Source organism: Myxine glutinosa, chromosome 3 (genome assembly GCF_964187855.1).
Source record: "Myxine glutinosa chromosome 3, kmMyxGlut1.1, whole genome shotgun sequence".
Classification (NCBI taxonomy): Eukaryota; Metazoa; Chordata; class Myxini; order Myxiniformes; family Myxinidae; genus Myxine; species Myxine glutinosa.
The window spans coordinates 131,589,228-131,611,088 of NC_136263.1; the positions used below are offsets into that span (position 1 = coordinate 131,589,228).

Consider the following 21,861-nt stretch of genomic DNA (forward strand, 5'->3'; position numbering starts at 1 on the left):
CAGTTATATAACAATATAAATATTCCTCCTGATATCATTATCTGAAAGCATAATACCATCTATGAGAAATGTAAAGCTATTTGACATTATTTATGACCTCTTTATGATGTAGTTAATCAGGCAATTTCACGTGACCAGTGTTTGATTGGCAAGCTGAACCTGATGACATATCTTTCCAAGCTCAGCTGGCCAAATATTTGTTAATTTAACCCACCGTGCACTGATATTAAATTGACATTGATATAGCATTCATATTATCTGATATTAAATTGATATTGATATAGCATTCATATTATCTGATATTAAATTGCTATTGATATAGCATTCAGATTATCTGATATTAATTTGATATTGATATAGCATTCACATTATCTGATATTAATTCGATATTGATATAACATTCAGATTATCTGATATTAATTTGATATTGATATGGCATTCACATTATCTGATATTAATTCTATATTGATATAACATTCATATTATCTGATGTTGAATTGATATTGATATTGCATTCAGATTATCTGATATTAATTTGATATTGATATTGCATTCACATTATCTGATATTAATTCGATATTGATATAACATTCACATTATCTGATATTAATTTGATATTGATATAGCATTCACATTATCTGATATTAATTCGATATTGGTATAACATTCACATTAACTGATATTAATTTGATATTGATATAGCATTCACATTATCTGATATTAATTCGATATTGAGATAACATTCAGATTATCTGATATTAATTTGATGTTGATATGGCATTCACATTATCTGATATTAATTCTATATTGATATAACATTCATATTATCTGATGTTAAATTGATATTGATATTGCATTCAGATTATCTGATATTAATTTGATATTGATATTGCATTCACATTATCTGATATTAATTCGATATTGATATAACATTCAGATTATCTGATATTAATTTGATATTGATAAAGCATTCACATTATCTGATATTAATTCGATATTGATATAACATTCATATTATCTGATATTAAATTGATATTGATATAACATTCACATTATCTGATATTAAATTGATATTGATATAGCATTCACATTATCTGATATTAATTCGATATTGATATAACATTCATATTAACTGATATTAATTTGATAATGTTATAGCATTTACATTATCTGATATTAAATTGATATTGATAAAGCATTCACATTATCTGATATTAAATTGATATTGATATAGCATTCAGATTAACTGATTATCATTTTGACATTGATAAAGCATTCCTATTGACTGATATTAATTTGATATTGATATAACATTCATATAATCTGATATTAATTTGATATTGATATAGCATTCACATTATCTGATATTAAATTGATATTGACATAGCATTCACATAATCTGATATTAAATTGATATTGATATAGCATGCACATTAACTGATACTAATTTGATATTGATATGGCATTCACATTATCTGATATTAATTCGATATTGATATAACATTCATATTATCTGATGTTAAATTGATATTGATATTGCATTCAGATTATCTGATATTAATTTGATATTGATATTGCATTCACATTATCTGATATTAATTCGATATTGAAATAACATTCAGATTATCTGATATTAATTTGATAATGATGTAGCATTCACATCATCTGATATTAAATTGATATTGATGTAGCATTCACATTAACTGATTATTATTTTGATATTGATAAAGCATTCATATTAACTGATATTAATTTGATATTGATATAACATTCATATTAACTGATGTTAATTTGATATTGATATGGCATTCACATTATCTGATATTAATTCGATATTGATATAACATTCATATTATCTGATGTTAAATTGATATTGATATTGCATTCAGATTATCTGATATTAATTTGATATTGATATTGCATTCACATTATCTGATATTAAATTGATTGATATAGCATTCACATTATCTAATATTAAATTGATATTGATATAGGATTCACACCATCTGATATTAAATTGATATTGATATAGCATTTACATTATCTTATATTAAATTGATATTGATATAGGATTCACATCATCTGATATTAAATTGATATTGATATAGCATTCACATTATCTGATATTAATTTGATATTGATCTAGCATTTACATTATCTGATATATATTTGATATTGATATCGCATTCGCATTATCTGATATTAATTTGATATTGATATAGCATTCACATTATCTGATATTAAATTGATATTGATATAGCATTCACATTATCTGATATTAAATTGATATTGATATAGCATTTACATTATCTGATATTAATTTGATATTGATATAGCATTCACATTATCTGATATTAAATTGATATTGATATAGCATTTACATTAACTGATATTAATTTGATATTGATATAGCATTCACATTATCTGATATTAATTCGATATTGATATAGCATTCACATTATCTGATATTAATTTGATATTGATATAGCATTCACATTATCTGATATTAAATTGATATTGATATAGCATTCACATTATCTGATATTAATTTGATATTGATATAGCATTTACATTATCTGATATTAAATTGATATTGATATAGCATTCACATTATCTGATATTAATTCGATATTGATATAACATTCACATTATCTGATATTAATTCGATATTGATATAGCATTCACATTATCTGATATTAAATTGATATTGATATAGCATTCACATTATCTGATATTAATTTGATATTGATATAGCATTTACATTATCTGATATTAAATTGATATTGATATAGCATTCACATTATCTGGTATTAAATTGATATTGATATAGCATTTACATTATCTGATATTAATTTGATATTGATATAGCATTCACATTATCTGATCTTAAATTGATATTGATATAGCATTTACATTATCTGATATTAATTTGATATTGATATAGCATTCACATTATCTGATATTAAATTGATATTGATATAGCATTGACATTATCTGATATTAATTTGACATTGATATAGCATTCACATTATCTGATATTACATTGATATTGATATAGCATTTACATTATCTGATATTAAATTGATATTGATATAGCATTTACATTATCTGATATTAAATTGATATTGATATAGCATTTACATTATGTGATATGAATTTGATATTGATATAGCATTTACATTATCTGATATTAATTTGATATTGATATAGCATTTACATTATCTGATATTAATTTGATATTGATATAGCATTCACACTATCTGATATTAAATTGATATTGATATAGCATTTACATTATCTGATATTAAATTGATATTGATGTAGGATTCACATCATCTGATATTAAATTGATATTGATATAGCATTCACATTATCTGATATTAATTTGATATTGATATAGCATTCACATTATCTGATATTAATTTGATATTGATATAGCATTCACATTATCTGATATTAATTCGATATTTATATAACATTCAGATTCTTTGATATTAACTCGATATTGATATAACATTCACATCATCTGATGTTAAATTGATATTGATAAAGCATTCACATTATCTGATATTAATTTGATATTGATATAGCATTCACATTATCTGATATTAATTCGATATTGATATAACATTCAGATTATCTGGTATTAATTTGATATTGATATAACATTCAGATTATCTGATATTAATTCGATATTGATATAACATTCATATTATTCTGATGTTAAATTTATATTGATATTGCATTCAGATTAACTGATTATTATTTTGATATTGATAAAGCATTCATATTAACTGATATAAATTTGATATTGATATAACATTCATATTAACTGATGTTAATTTGATATTGATAAAGCATTCACATCAACTGATTATTATTTTGATATTGATATAACATTAATATTAACTGATGTTAATTTGATATTGATATAACATTCATATTAACTGATGTTAATTTGATAATGACATCGCATTTACATTATCTGATGTTAAATTGATATTGATATAGGATTCACATCATCTGATATTAAATTGATATTGATATAGCATTCACATTAACTGACATTAATTTGATATTGATATGGCATTCACATTATCTGATATTAATTCGATATTGATATAACAGTAGTGTAATAATGTTGCTTCTGGGACACCTCCGTTTAACATGGGAAATCCCTATCTAATGTCATTTACCCCCTTGTCTTTTTCAAAAATCATAAACACCTCTATTTCTCCCACCCTCATCTTTATGAACCTTTTGTCTGTAGTACCTATCCTTAATGTTGTTCATTAGACCACTCAAACACTACAAATATTTGTTTTCTCTTATAGACCTATCATCCTTCTTCTACATATCATCTGGCAGATTAATCTTTGACCCATTCACTTCCATATTAATTCTTTCCCTCCCTCATTGCCCCTAAAGACCTCTATTTCTCTCACCCTGTTCTTTACGAACCTTCTAACCTTTTGACATGCTATCCTTATTCATTAGACCACTTAAACACCTGTGATCCTTCTGACCTCATGGACCTTTTAACCTTTTACTCTTAATATCATCTGGTGAATATAACCCACTCAAACAACGACCCTACAAATATTTGTTTATGCGTGGGAAATAATTTAATTCTCCTCCAACTTCCATCACCATACTCAAACCTTTTTTTATTAATTCTTCGCTTTTGAGAAATGACATTGTTTCAATGACTTGGATAACTTCCCAGAAAGATTTCATTGTCTTATTTCCTGTTATTCACACACGCTCAGGGCTTCCCCGAAATGACTGCATGTCGTCATTTCAAGAAAATACATTTTGTTCATTATAAAAGAACGTGTTCAATTCAATTTTGATCATTGGGGATCGACATGTCTTACTACTCCATCCTTTACTCTGATAAAGAAGAAGAATACTCACCAAGGTAAGTTTCATTTAAAATTAAAGTGTTTAAAGCTTTGTATGGGATTAATTATACAACAAATGACTTAATATTCCTTTATCTTTACAGCAATGCGAATATCCTGGCAGAACTTCAAACTGGTTGGAATGAAAATACTGCAGAATCTCAAGAGTTGCAAAACGAAATGAACTTGAACAACCTGCCTGTTTCACCATTCTTGGAAGATTCATATGCAAGGTAAGATACTAAATATTAATACATTTGTGTTAAACGACGCTGCCTTAGTGTGTGTGTGTGTGTGTGTGTTCGTGTGTGTATGTGTTTGTGTGTGTTCGTGTGTGTATGTGTGTGTATGTATCTGTGAATGTGTGTGTGTATGTGTATGTGTGTGTTCTTGTGTGTATGTATCTATGAATGTGTGTGTGTGTGTGTGTGTGTGTGTGTGTGTATGTGTGTGTGTGTATGTATCTGTGAATGTGTGTATGTGTTTGTGTGTGCGTTCGTGTGTGTATGTGTGTGTGTGTATGTATCTGTGAATGTGTGTGTGTATGTGTATGTGTGAATGTGTATGTGTGTGTATGTGTGTGTATGTGTGTGTGCGTGTGTGTGATGTTTTGTCAAGCTTACTTCAACATAGTAATTTCTCCTTATTTTGTTTGCAGCCTTGAAGACCAAAGCTTGGAGTGGGACGATTTTGATTTTCCAAAGAGTGGTTATTTCCCGTCAACATGTGGTACCCTAAATTTTCAACTCGACCACTTGAACACAAAGCTCGATTTTTTAGAGGTATGTATCCCAATATCCTCATATCCTTGTGTGTGTGTGTGTGTGTATGTGTGTGTGTGTGTATGTGTGTATGTGTGTGTGTGTGTGTGTATGTGTGTATGTGTGTATGTGTGTGTGTGTGTGTAATATTTTCTCTCCCCTCTTGTCCTCTTGCCTTTGACAGAAAGAGATTCCAAACCTGAAGATATCTGCTGCTGTTGAAACTACCTTTGTCTTATGTTGGGAAGAGATTGATGATTTGTGCTGGGAAGAAGTTGAATGTATAATACCTCAAGGAAAATGTTTTTGTAATATGAAGCTTTTGTTTAAAATATTATTTATATATATATGCTTTGTCCAGAATTATTTAATTATTAATTACAAGAAAAGAATAAAGGTTAGAAGGAAGGGGGTGCGTTCCCCCACCCTTGATTTCCCCCATCCCACCCCTCCCCTCCCCTTGTGTGTGTGGGGAAGGTGGGGGTGGGATGAGGGGGGATCAAGGGTGGGGGGACGCACTGGGGGTGGGGGATGATGGGTGTGGTCTGTGTGGGCGGGGTCTGTGTGGGCGGGGTCTGTGTGGGCGGGGTCTGTGTGGGCGGGGTCTGTGTGGGCGTGGTCTGTGTGGGTGTGGCTTATGATTTTAATTTATTTAAATTTTTTTTTATTACCACTAATTAAATTAGCTAATCTGGGTGGGGTGAATAGAAATGTTGTTTAATGAATTATTAGCTTTGTTTTTTGTAATTCTTGCGAGTAAAATGAACCCAAGATTTCCTCTCCATTTAAATCATATAATTTGTAGGTCCAAGGGACTGTATCCATTACATCAATGATTTTAAATAATTCACGAGTCCATTTTTGTGTATAACCTTTCTCAAAATGGCTTTTCCATTTGTATATTCTTACCATATCACCAACTTTGAACTTGGGCTTTCTCAAATTAATCTCCTTTTCATATTCTAATTTTGTAAATGTTTCTGATGGTTTTGATTTTGTTGATGAATGAACTGTATTGTTGTAATCATCTACAATATCCTGAATTAAATACACCCATTTTTGAGAACCGAGTTGTGTGAATTTTTTATATAATTTCTCTTTTAAAGTACGATTAAAACGCTCAATAACAACTGCCTTTCCTTCATTAAAGGTGCTGTATAATTTAATACCCTTCCCCTTAAGAAATTTCATGAATATTTTGTTATAGAACTCTGTTCCCTCATCAGTCCATAACTTCTTTGGTTTCCTTTTATCCCGATCAAATATTAGCTTAAAGGCTAACATTAAAGTATCACCCCTTTTATTTTTTAAAGGGACAACCCAGGCAAATCTACTCCTCAAATCAATAACGGTTAAAGCATACCTGTATCCCCTGTCATTATTCAATTCAATTAAATCAGCGGACCATATGTGGTCAGTGTATTTAGAATAAACCTTCCTTCTTTTAAACTTTGTGATTATAGGTTTGTGTAATTCTTCAGCCAAAAGCTCCTCAGTCTTGATGGCATCATTAGAGCCTAATAGTTTTTTGAGGAATAACCAAGACCAAGTTTCAATTTAGCATTTATCAAATTTCTCACAATAAACCTATCAACTTTCTCTCTCAACGTTGGATTTTGTATCAAAGACAAATTATACAACATTTCGCTGTCGGCTTTATGTTTTTCAGTCAACGTAGTGGTTTTCCCATAAGCAATATCATGCTTCATACACACTTCGTCAACCCTATTTGTAGGTTTAGACCAAGGTTTAGGATTGTCAGCCTCATCTAATCTTTTATCCAAGTTTGTTCCTGGACCACAGAAAGAATACCCTGGAAGGTGTAATTCCCCTGGAATTCCAGTTGTTGTAAATTTACTTCCTGACAGAAACTTTTGTATGTCTCCTCCTCTTTTAGGAGAGATGAATTGGCACTTTTTAGAGCCACATACTTGACATATTCCTTTTTGATAAACTCTATTATTTTTAGCTTTAACATAAGAGATATTTTTAGATTTAGTTTTCTTTTTACATTTGAGACAATAACTCATATTTATTTATCAGAAAAATTCCGACAGAGTATCAAAACCTTTTTGGTTTTCAACATATACATTTCAATCTTTATTTTTAAAACATAAAGAATCCTAAGGAATGCCTTCACTCTCTCCTCCATTTATTTACAAATAAAAACTAACTAAAGTCAATGACACCAACATCATCAATCACATAATCTTTTCCTTCTTCTTCTTCTTCTTCTTCACCACTTTCTCGTTTAAATCTCTGAAATTGAAGACATTGACGTTCTTATTTTTGAAACCATTATCTTCATAAGAGTTGTTAATTCTTTAATTTCCTCTTCGGTGCGTTGAGATTGATTTATTTGCTTTAATACACTCAATCTTTTATGAATCTCAGTGATTTCCATCTTTTTATATTTTTCCTCCCTCTCTCTTTGCTCCCTCTCCTCCTCCTCCATTTTCTCCCTCTCCCTTTCCTCCTTCTCCTTTTTCTCTCTTTCCTCCTTCTCCCTTTTCTCCCTTTCCTCCTTCTCCTTTTTCTCCCTCTCCTCCTTCTCCTCCTTTTTCTCCCTCTCCTCCTTCTCCTCCCTCTCCCTTTCCTCCTTCTCCTTTTTCTCTCTTTCCTCCTTCTCTTCTTCAACTCCTTCCTCATCCCTTGCTACCCTTGAGTTTGAACCCCAAAGAATATTATACATATACTCATCTGGATTTTGAGATATTCTTGTATCTATAATTATTTTTCTCATAATAGGATACCAATAAGATTTGTTGACGATTTCTAAAAGAGTTTTATATTTCATAACTTTGAGAAGTTCATTTTTATTTAATATTTTAAACAAGTCTCTATTTGTGGGTTTAACAATATCAGTATAAGGCCAGTTTTTAATGACAAAATTCCCATGTATATGCTCCAAATCATAAGGTATGTAATACCGAGCACCCTTTTCTTGTAGGTATCCTTGAATACAAAAATTATAATTCTCTTGTAGTCTTCTTCCTGCCATTTATGTATCAGAAATATATGTGAGATTAATATTATGACAGGTAATACCACCCCATCTTCCCACTACCAAATCGGTTTGTATTCCTCGGCTTTCTATCCTTATCTCATTACCTTCCTTCTTTGTCATGCGAACCATCGCTATACTATCATATATTTTTATTTTCTTAAAATCACGTATTTGTTGTTTACTAATTGTACTTCCACATAAATCCTTATCTTCACCAAGTGGATAATATTCTTCTTTACGAGACTGATTTAAATCATGTAGGTCTTCTATGTTTATTGAAAAAGACCAATTATACCCTAAATCAGGCATATCATACCCCCATTTATTAATTCGCATATTAACTAAATGTCCTTCTTTATAAAATTTAATTGTAAGCAGGTAGTTAAATTCAATGAGGAAAGGTGTATGGTCAGTATAACCAGGTGTTGTGGTTGTAAATTTTACTTGTTTCACAAAACGTGCTGTTTTCTTTAAAGATATATATTGTGATAAATCACTGAATCTAATCAAGTCATTCGCATCTGTAGGGTTTGGATAATTGATTAATTTATAAGTATTCTTCATATTAATATTTTTACTTACACTATATTTTTGTCGTTCAGCCTGTGCCTTTGTATAATAATTTGATAAATCAATATCCTGAGAGGATTTTCCAAAGATAGAACCATCTTTTCCAACATAGGTCATTTATATTAGATAAAAAATGATATCATAAAAATTTTCATTATTGTTGAGTTGAAATAATACATATAAACATAATTGGCCACAACATTTAGAATTAATTTCTTGAACTTGGAATGTTTGATAAACACCATTCTGTAAGAATTGTATTACTTCAACAGGTGGTGGCATACCATAACTATCAAAATAATATTTATCCTGACTATTATGAATACAAACCCAATGAGAACCATTCTGTGTGTCTAAATTCATAATAATATTCTTTGTATTCTTATTTATATGTGTTAATTCATCTCTCATACAAATAACCACATTATCAATTTTTAGTGTTTTACAATACTTAGCTAGTTCTATATTTGACGTTGTATTCTTTCCAAATTGTTTAAACCATTTATCCATTTATTTATGAGAAAGATACAATCCATTACCCCGTTTAGTTAGTTTAACACCCGCTTGAGCGATAGAGGAAAGCATATCTCCAACCAACAATCTAGCTTTATCAGGTAGACTTTCAAGTTTTTGAGCAAAATCTACAATTACACCACTTCCACTAATTTGTTTCTCCAACTCCTTGTTATGTCTTTCCAATTCTTTTTGAGCTTTTAGTTGTGCCTTCCTTTCGTTAGCAGTTTTTACCGCTGCTGAAATACCACCAGTCAATGCTCCCGCCGCACTTAAACCAGCAAATAAAGGAATTAGAAACGGGAGAAATCCTCCTCTTGACTCGTCTATTGAATATTTCTTTAACATAGGTTTCGTCATTTTAATTTTAAGTGATCCAACATCATTTAGTGTTTTTACTTGTGTGTGTGTGAGTAAAACATCAATTCTTACAGCTCCTTTTCTTTGAATTGTATTAACATTAATAATACAAGGCTTTTGATTTTGAATACAAGATGTTAATTTATTAAGATTGATTTGATTAACATATACCCCAACCATTTATTTATGAGAAAAAACCTATGTGATATTAATCATAACACCATTATCTGTATTAATCTGTAATTCTGTTTCCTCCAAAAGCAAACAATATGCATTAACCTCTTCACTCTCCCCTCTTTCAATGTATAGAGAAGTATCTACTCGATTAGACTTTATAGTTTCCTTTTGAGAACTCAGGTCAATTGCGTAGATTGTATAAAGTTTTTGAAACGCAACCATATCCAAAATAGGATCATTATTACCATTACTTTCACACACCTTTTGGTAGGACTTGTAGGCTTCCGCATAATCATTTTTTTCCCAATCAATTTCCAATCTATCTCGCGGATAAAATGTGCCATCAAGAGAAACCCGAAGTTGTTTCACCTTTGCATTATCACTCAGGGCATTATTCTTATTAGTACCGTCCTCTCCATCTGGTTTTTTAAAAATGAGCCAGAGGTATCGTGGCTTTCCTTGAAGAACACCTAAATTCCAAGTGTAGGTAGTGTGTTCCAGTTTAACGTGTTGACATCTTCTTTTAAGGTATGATACATTTAGCGGTTTCTTTGAGTTAAGTCTTCTATTTAACATCTCTTCCGTTTTAAGATTAGGAGTATATTCACTGATATACCAACACAAATCATTAATAACAAATTTATTATTTTCTCCAAAAGCATTTTCATCCCCAAAAAGCAATCTATTTACATTATCATTCCTTTGTAGTTGAAATCTAATTTTAAGCCCATACAAAACTTTATCATAATCACAAAATCCAAATATACCTTTCAGAGGTACTGCTACGGTAAAACTATTCTCAGCTTTTGCGTCATCATTATACATTGACTTCCTTTGACTATAACCAGGGTCTGCGTTTGTACCCGTTGACATATCAGGAATAAAACCCTCAACAGCTCCCTTACCCATTCTATCACTAAACGAATATAGTGTAAATTTCATCATTTCAGATGTAGCAGAGACATAATCAACCGCTTCAACCTCTTGTGTTCCAATATACAGGCGGACACTGTCAAACATTTTCCAGAAGAAATCATTTACGAGTGTAGCATTAGTATTATTCGCAGCCTTAGTGAATTTAAATTTACACAGCAAGAAACTATCAGCTATATTCAAGTAAGTTTGTTGATTATTTATTTCAAAACTTTTTGTTCCGTTTGAATTCCAGTCTGTTCCTGTTATAGCATTTACCTTAAAATAGTCTTCCTTTTTAGTGGAGTTTGAAATGATAATCGTATCATCCAAATCATAGATACTATCAATCGCTTCCATACTTGTATTTATATAGCATTAAAATTGTTGAAACCCTGACCCAAGTATTTTAATGATTTTTTGTCGTTCTTGTGAAGATAGTTGAGTTTTACCTTTTTTTATTTCTTTGATTGCTTGTAATTTATGAGACTCCTTTTGAGCATCTTTTATACTCTTTATAGCACCCGCAACGGAGCCCACGGCAGAAGCAGTTGAACCAATTAGGTCTTTATGTTTAAGGATGGTTGAACCAATACCCATTAGAGTATCAATTATCCCATCTCCTTTATTTCGAAATTGATGACCTACACCTCGTTGTCTCTTAGGTTTATAGTATCCTCTACCCACATACCTTGTATAGTCTGGTGAAAGGAACATGCCCTCCCCTGTAATTATTTTATATTTTCCCAACTCGTGTTTTCTCACAATAACCATTATTTATTTATTGAAAAACTTCACGTAGGTGAATTCTGATGGATATAATTTCATCATTAAAGGATATCATACGATTATCTTGGTCGGTTATCCTAAAATTTACTCTGTATATGGTTTTTCCTGACACAGGTAAATAGACAAGATTTTTTGGTTCCATATTAAATTTATAACCAATCGGGGTTGAGTATGCACTGAATGAAAATATTGTATTTGTTCTTATTCCATCGTTATAAGCACCATCAATCAAATCACAATGAATTAATACTGAATTTATACCGGAGGATATTTGGATAACATTATCACTGTAAAACGTCCCGTTATTTTCAATCTTTTTTGAAGAGAAACCCAATAGCTCTCTAAACGAATTTTCAATCGTGAAATCAACTTTATAATTATTTTTAAGTTTAATAGTTGATTTTGAAGTGTGTTTTTGAATATCTATTACAATATTTTTTGGTTCATCACCTTTTTCTTTCATAAGGCGAGAGACTTCTGAAGATATTTGAGAAATCTCGTAAGCTCCAGGTGAAACGGTTATAGTTTTATATCCACTTCCTGGATTATAACTAAACTTGTTGTTTTTCTCTGTGATATTAAAAAGGGTATTGTAAGTTTCCATTGACAACAAAGATGCCTCATATGAGGTAAGGGGGTCAAGTTGTAGTGGGTAAGGGAATGAAGCTGTGTAATCGCTCGTTGTGAAATTAAAACTAAGAATTGTGCTTCTCATCTTATTTAATATCTAATAAAATATCTTTGTATTGACATTTATTAATTATTTTCATGTTCATCAACTGATCTAAAATGGCTGAGGATTCATTAAAACAATTGTTGTTTCCAGCCTTCTTACTACCTAATAACAATAATAGCCTATTAACTAATTGTGATGGGTCATTTGGAAGAAAACTAACACCCGAACCAAGCTTACTTAAAGCATCAATAATATGTTTCTCCTTCTCATTCTTCTTACTTTTACCAGCAACAGAAACTCCATAATCAAGTGTATTTAACAACTCAATATATACCCTATCTTCCTCTCTTTCCATATCAAGTGGTTCCTCAAAATATTTTGAACCGCTGAATCCGGGGTTTGTTAGAAGAAACATTAATCTTGGAGTTAATTTAACATTTGGTTGAGTAGAACTCAAGAACATCAATTCATCATTAAATATCAATACCTTTTCTTCCACAAGATGAAACACTGCTGGTTCTTCTGTTGGAATGAGACCTGCTCTGGTTTTTGAACCCGCAGAATATTCATTGTTTTGAAGAGCTTCCACAACATAATTAGGGGGTTGATTTACCTGCTCAAGTTTCCGAAATAATCCCTCGTCATCATATTCTAATTCACCAAGTTCTTGTTTTGTTATCTGACTAAAATCTTTGAGCATTTGAAGTTTTTTCGGAGTAAATTCTACCGTGGGAACTGTAGGGTGTTGAGTTTTCAAAAGTGGTTTAAAGAATTTCTCTTGTTTTCTTTCAAAGGCTTCTTCACCAGTTAGTTTCTGTCTCCGTTTCTTCTTTATCTCTTCCTGTTGTTTAACAACTTTTGAAACTAATTGTTGATGTTCCTTAAACTTTCTTTCTCTTTCTTCAGTATTCATTTTCTGTATTTATTTATTGAAAAATATCATTTAGTATCTCATCTTGTTTCACAACAATATATTTATATTTTCCAATCGTGTGTTTCATATAATTTTCAAATTCTTTTTTACTACATAACGTAGAGCAATTATCTCTCCAAAAATTATTTACATCTATTGAATTTAACTTAAATAAAATAAAAGTATTGGCATTGTTTCTTATTGAGCGTCGAGGGAGTTGAAAATATGATTGACTAAGATATATACAATTACAAGAAGAATGTCTCCCTCTTGTATAGTAGCTATCCATTACTGTTTGGTTTCTCTCATTAACACAATCATCAAAGATGACAAGGTTCTTTTTTGATTTATCTAAATCTTGAGGTGAAGGTATATCATCCGTATTATCACTGAGAATACAAGTTATGGGTTTCGATTTTGATTTCTGTGTATCACAAAATAATTGTATTATATCATCAATATTATAATCATTTAGTTTGTTTTGAAGTTTAAATAAACCGATAATGTCTTCCTTTTTAAGACCCGCATTAAAACCCTGTGAGAGTAGTTGATACTCGGGTTGAAAACTTGACTTTGTAAAAATTATTAAATTATCATAATCTAAAAAATTAGAACCAAGGAGCATCTTTAAAAGTAAACAGGTTTTTCCACATCCGCTTGAACCAACTATTAGACATCTCAATGAATTTGGAATGTTTTTATGGTTATTAAATTTTATCTTATTTTCCCAAACGGGTAAAAAATCATTCATTTATATATTTGGAAAACAAGTTATCCAACTTTTTTTGAGCTATTTGAGAAACTCTATATTTTATCCTGAGTTCGGGTTTAATTTCAAAATAATCCATTATTTTATTTATATAGTATCTTGTATTAACATTTCCATTAAAATTATTTTGAATAATAAATATCATTAAACCCTTATACATTTCCTCAATACAATTAGTCTCTTCCCTTGAAAGAAATGGTGTATTATCATCACAATACTTAACATTCATCTCTCTTATTAATCTTGTAAAGTAATTCATTTTTGGTTCTAATTTAAAAGAGTTATATATTTTTTTATATTTCTTATTATCATTAATTAAAATTAAATCACAGAAAATACATTGTTTATATGAATCCTCATCATTAAGCCCCACTCTATCACAAGCCGGACAATTCTCTAATTTATCATATGGAGAGTCTGGAAATTCTAAATATCCTTCAGAACTTATCATATTTATGTGGTAAATTTTTACTTAAACTAAACGCAAGTTTATTCATTAATAAATACAATGTTTCAAAGCACAAAAGACAAATTTCAATCAATCTCTACTTCGGTGGAAGATATAGAAAAATATGTCAAAGATGTTAAATTGAACAAAGATAAATATGGAAATTTTTGGGTAAAACCAGTTATGGAAAATAACATGAGCCCCTCTATTTCATTTAAAGGAAGAGCTCTAACTATACCTGGAAAGACATCCATTAAAGTAAATCTAACAAAAGTTTCTCCTCTACTCCTGGCAATTTATTCAAAGCTTGAAAAAGTGATTGACCACGATACTTTGAAAAAGAATGATAAGACCATTAATAATTCTAGAGGAGACATTTGTATTTTCTTTAATAATCCAAAGGGTGTAGATCTAAGTAAAATGAATGATGTTAATATTTCTGGTGAAATGTCATTTCGTTCTATGATAGTTAGAGATTATTTAAAGATAACTTTTGATATAAAAATTGTAGAGATTGAATCTGTTAATGAAAGAAAGTATATAGATATTGATGGGAATATTTTTCTTGCTAATTAAATATGAGTCAATACAGCAGTGAAGATTTTACTATTTCATTGAACTCAGACGATAGTGATGATAGTATTTCATTGAACTTGGACGATGGTGATGATAGTATTTCATTGAACACAGATGATAGTTATGATACTAATAGTTTGTGCTCAAATGATAGTTATGAGAGTAGCTTTATTGATGACTCTGAGTATGATTCTGAGTATTCATGTGATAGTTATGACTTAGATGATTTTGAGTGAAAAAGTGTTTTAGTTTAAGCACAGCGATATATATAAAACGGAGCTGTAAAGCTCAAAAGTGTTTTATTTTAAGCACAGTGATATATATAAAACACCACGTTTTCTCACGCTATAAATATGGTTTATTGTGATACTTGCGAGAAGGAAGTAAAATATTATAAACAACATATTCTCACCGCAAAACATACATACAACATTTTAAACAAACTTTCCCCTCTTCCACCTGAAACAAAACACTGTTCTACATGTAATAAAAATATCCTCAAGAAAGGCTTCAAAATACATCTTAAAACAAATCTACATTTATCAAATTTTATCACAACTAAAAACTCTGATGGAGCATTCAAAGGACATATTAAAATAAGAGTCTTTAACTTCAAACCTCCTGAACCAGAGTCTATAGTTGATGCTGTAGAAATAGTTAAACCTGCTGTTCAAACGTTGATTGAAAAAACACTAAAGGAAATGAAACCACTTAAATTTTATATGGGAGTAAAATTAGAAATGACAAAGGATGAAGGAGTTATAGATGCACCATACATGAGAACTGAGCCACACTTTATATCTTCATATCAAGATTTTAAAACATCAGGAGTCTATGATGAACTTATTAAACAAGAGCAAGATGTGGATAATTCAATCGTAGGAAGTGGATTCAATATAGGAAAAATTATTTACATAGACATTCATATTCTTAAATCAGATCCTCTAAAAGCTTCTTCTTACATTGATTTACCCAGTGTTATCAAAAATAGAAAAGCAGTTATCAATATCAAAAATAAAGACAATAAATGTTTTCTCTGGTCTATTTTAGCACACTTACATCCTCCACATTTTCATGATGAAAGAGTATCTCATTATAAAAAATATGAGAATACATTAAATACGAAAGATCTAAAGTTTCCGATGACTTTAAATGATATTCCTAAATTTGAAAAGATGAATAATTTATCAGTTAATGTTTATGGTCTAACAGAAACAAACAACATTCAGGTTTTAAAGCTTTCTGACAATTGTAAACAAACTCATATTAATCTTCTATATTTTAATTCAGACGAAAATTCACATTATACATACATCAAAGATATTGCTAAATTAATAAAACCACAAGTCTGTAAGAGAACAAATAAAATATATATTTGTTTGCGTTGTCTTAACTTCTTCAATTCACAAGAAAGATTAGATAAACATTCAAATTATTGTGGCGAACATAAATCAACGGTAATCAATATGCCTAAAGAAGGCTCAAAGATCACATTCAAAGATGAAAATAAAAAGATCAAACATCCATTTGTTATATATGCTGATTTTGAAAGTATTTTAGAAAAAATTGATACTGCTTCTCAAGATCCAAAAGAATCATACACAAATAAATATCAAAAACATACTCCTTGTGGTTTTTGTTATTATATCAAATCATCCGTTGGTGATAAATATAACAAGTTAGAGATGTATAGAGGCTCAAATACCCCAGAGGAGTTTGTGAAACGACTAGAAAAAGACTGTGTTCGATTAACCAAGATAATGAGAGAAACCAATAAACCAATGTCCTTAACAAGTAAAGAAAAAAGGGAATTTATAAAAAACAATGTCTGTCATATTTGTGAGGAGAAAATTGGTAAAGGTCTAAAGGTTAGAGACCATTGTCATCTCACTGGTAAATATAGAGGTCCGGCTCATCAAAGTTGTAATATTAATTATCAACTCCCCTCTTTCATTCCTGTCTTTCTTCATAACAACGCTCATTATGATACACATCTATTTATCAAGGAACTCTCAAAGACTTCTGGAAGTATCTCAGCAATTCCAAACACGGATCAGAAATACATTTCATTCACAAAAACAATTCACACATCTCCTATTACTCATATCAGATTTCTTGATACATTTAAATTCATGGCAAGTCCATTGGTTAACTTGGTTCAAAATCTAAAAGAGTTTCCATGTCTTTCAGAGTATTTTTTAGATAAAGATTTTCTAACACAAAAGGGAATTTACCCCTATGACTATATGGACTCATTTGAGAGATTCAATGAAACACAACTTCCTTCAAAAGAAAATTTCTATAACAAATTAAATAATAGTCATATATCTGATAAAGATTATGTACACGCACAAAATGTTTGGGAAAAATATAACATCAAGAATCTTGGCGAGTATCACGATTTGTATCTCAAAACTGATGTGCTTTTATTGGCCGATGTATTTGAAGCCTTTAGATCTGTTTGTCGCACTGGATATGGATTGGATCCTGCTCACTACTACACAGCACCTGGATTGGCCTGGAGTGCGATGTTGAAAATGACAAAACAAGATTTGGATTTGATAACCGATGTTGATATGCTTTTGATGATTGAAAAGGCAAAAAGAGGTGGAATTTCACAAGTCTGCTCGAGTAGATACGCAAAAGCAAATAACAAATATCTTCCAAATTATGATCCAACGAAAGAGAGTTCTTACTTGATGTACTATGACGCGAACAACCTGTATGGCTGGGCAATGTCTCAGGCTCTTCCTTATGGAAAACTTAGATGGGTAAAGGAAAAAGACTACAAAAACGTTTTACAAGATGTATGTATCTCTACACAAAAAGAATTGGATGAAGAAAAAGTTGGTTATTATTTTGAAATTGATTTAAAATATCCAGAGGAACTCCATAACCTACACAAAGATCTCCCATTTGCTTGTGAGAAAGCAAGTCCAAAGAAAGAATGGTTGAGTGATTATCAACGATCGTTTGATATAGGTGAATCAACAGAAAAATTACTTACTACATTATATAACAAGAAAAATTATGTTCTACACCAAAGAAATTTGCGACAATATTTATCAAAAGGTCTAAGAGTAGAGAAGATCCATAGGGTTCTAAAGTTCAATCAAAGTCATTGGTTAAAGGGGTACATTGATTTTAATACACAAAGAAGAACAGAGTCAAAAACAGATTTTGAGAAAGACTTTTATAAATTGATGAATAATGCGGTCTTTGGTAAGACTATGGAGAATGTGAGGAAAAGACAAAATATCAGACTATCAACATCTTGGGAACAAGCATCAAAATTAATTAATAGACCGAGTTTTACTCGAGCTGAGGTCTTTACTGAGAACTTTTGTGCGATCCATTTGATTAAAGAGAGTATTGAAATGAACAAACCTATTTATATTGGAACAACAATTCTTGATTTATCAAAGTCATTAATGTATGATTACTTTTATAATAACTTGAGGAAGAAATATCAAAATGATGTTAATCTACTTTATATGGATACAGATAGTTTTATTTTGAAAATTAATACCAACGATGTTTATTCAGACATGAAAAGAGACATTAATATCTATGACACGAGTAATTACAGTCCAGAGAGTGAGTTGTTCTCTTCTAAAAATAAAAAGGTGATTGGAAAGTTCAAGGATGAATTAGGAGGAAATGTTATGAGTGAATTTGTGGGATTGAGGTCAAAGGCTTATGCTTATAAATACATTGTGAATAACGTTGAAAAGACTGATAAGAAGTTAAAAGGTGTAAAGAAAAATGTTATTAAAGAAACAATAAACTTTAAGGATTATTATAACTGTTTAACAACAAAGAAAGAAGAGTTTAGAAAGATTAATGGAATAAGAAGTTATAAACATCAATTATATTCAGAAGAGATAAATAAGAAAGCATTGGGGGCTTTTGATGATAAGAGGTTTATTTTAGAAAATGGAATTGATAGTCTCCCTTATGGTTATATAAGTATATAAGTGATAAGATATATATATATAAGTGATAAGATATATATAAGTGATAAGATATATATAAGTGATAAGTTAAAAAGGGGGGGGGGGGTTGGGGATTTTAACGGGCTACCGCCGCCTTTTTTACTATTATATAAATGATAGAACCAAGTATCAACCAGACTAAAGAGTGGAGGTGTAATCAACCTTGGTATATAAATGGAAAACATAATGAATGTGAAAAATATCAAATAGGTATAATTGAAAAGGCAACTGGTAAAAAAGTTCACAAAACAAATAAGAGAATTAATTTAAATACCGGTGAATTGGGTAAAAAAGATGGAAATATTTTTGAGTGGACGGAAAACTTTGATGGTTGTCAGGAAAATATATACTTTAATTTAAAAATGGTATGTGGCACTGGAGGCGCTCAAGCAAGAACATTGAGGGAGGTTTACCATTTTATCTTAGCTCAGTTAAAATATCTTAATAAAGAACCAAACTCAAACATATTTTTTGTTAATATATTAGATGGTGAAGAGAGTTGTAGGAGAATTAAATTATTTCCCACGCATAAACAAATATTTGTAGGGTCGTTGTTTGAGTGGGTTATATTCACCAGATGATATTAAGAGTAAAAGGTTAAAAGGTCCATGAGGTCAGAAGGATCACAGGTGTTTAAGTGGTCTAATGAATAAGGATAGCATGTCAAAAGGTTAGAAGGTTCGTAAAGAACAGGGTGAGAGAAATAGAGGTCTTTAGGGGCAATGAGGGAGGGAAAGAATTAATATGGAAGTGAATGGGTCAAAGATTAATCTGCCAGATGATATGTAGAAGAAGGATGATAGGTCTATAAGAGAAAACAAATATTTGTAGTGTTTGAGTGGTCTAATGAACAACATTAAGGATAGGTACTACAGACAAAAGGTTCATAAAGATGAGGGTGGGAGAAATAGAGGTGTTTATGATTTTTGAAAAAGACAAGGGGGTAAATGACATTAGATAGGGATTTCCCATGTTAAACGGAGGTGTCCCAGAAGCAACATTATTACACTACTTATAACATTCATATTATCTGATGTTAAATTGATATTGATATTGCATTCAGATTATCTGATATTAATTTGATAATGATATAGCATTTACATTATCTGATATTAATTTGATAATGATATCGCATTTACATTATCTGATATTAATTTGATAATGATATAGCATTTACATTATCTGATATTAATTTGATAATGATATAGCATTCACATTATCTGATATTAATTTGATATTGATAAAGCATTCACATTATCTGATATTAATTTGATAATGATATGGCATTTACATTATCTGATATTAATTTGATATTGATATTGCATTCACATTATCTGATATTAATTCGATATTGATATAGCATTTACATTATCTGATATTAATTTGATAATGATATCGCATTTACATTATCTGATATTAATTTGATAATGATATAGCATTTACATTATCTGATATTAATTTGATAATGATAAAGCATTTACATTAACTGATATTAAATTGATATTGATGTAGCATTCAAATTATCTGATATTAATTTGATAATGATATAGCATTTACATTATCTGATATTAAATTGATATTGATATAGCAGTCACATTAACTGATATTAATTTGATAATGATATAGCATTTACATTATCTGATATTAAATTGATATTGATAAAGCATTCACATTATCTGATATTAAATTGATATTGATATAGCATTCAGATTAACTGATTATTATTTTGACATTGATAAAGCATTCATATTAACGGATATTAACTTGATATTGATATAACATTCATATTATCTGATATTAATTTGATATTGATATAACATTCATGTAATCTGATATTAATTTGATATTGATAAAGCATTCACATTATCTGATATTAAATTGATTGATATAGCATTCACATTATCTGATATTAAATTGATATTGATATAGGATTCACATCATCTGATATTAAATTGATATTGATATAGCATTTACATTATCTGATATTAAATTGATATTGATATAGGATTCACATCATCTGATATTAAATTGATATTGATATAGCATTCACATCATCTGATATTAAATTGATATTGATATAGCATTCACATTAACTGATTATTATTTCGATATTGATAAAGCATTCATATTAACTGATATTAATTTGATATTGATATAGCATTTACATTATCTGATATTAATTTGATATTGATATAGCATTCAAATTATCTGATATTAATTTGATATTGATATAGCATTTACGTTATCTGATATTAATTTGATTTTGATCTCGCATATACATTATCTGATATCAATTTGATATTGATATCGCATTCGCATTATCTGATATTAATTTGATATTGATATAGCATTCACATTATCTGATATTAAATTGATATTGATATAGCATTCACATTATCTGATATTAAATTGATATTGATATAGCATTTACATTAACTGATATTAATTTGATATTGATATAGCATTCACATTATCTGATATTAATTTGATA

The 21,861-nt window shown here is 29.6% G+C and overlaps 1 protein-coding gene and 1 long non-coding RNA gene across 2 annotated transcripts in view; both read left to right on the plus strand.

Annotated features, from left to right (window-relative positions):
* The window catches only part of LOC144891355 (uncharacterized), a 316,637-nt gene that overhangs the window by 217,735 nt on the left and 77,041 nt on the right, over positions 1–21,861 (plus strand). The gene's annotated exons all lie outside the window — the stretch shown is intronic.
* Positions 4,708–6,206, plus strand: LOC144891354 (uncharacterized). The gene is made up of 4 exons (XM_078774548.1): positions 4,708–4,921; positions 5,009–5,137; positions 5,563–5,686; positions 5,850–6,206. The coding sequence occupies exons 1-4, from the start codon at positions 4,869–4,871 to the stop codon at positions 6,198–6,200; spliced, it is 657 nt and encodes a 218-aa protein (XP_078630674.1). The 5' UTR covers positions 4,708–4,868; the 3' UTR covers positions 6,201–6,206.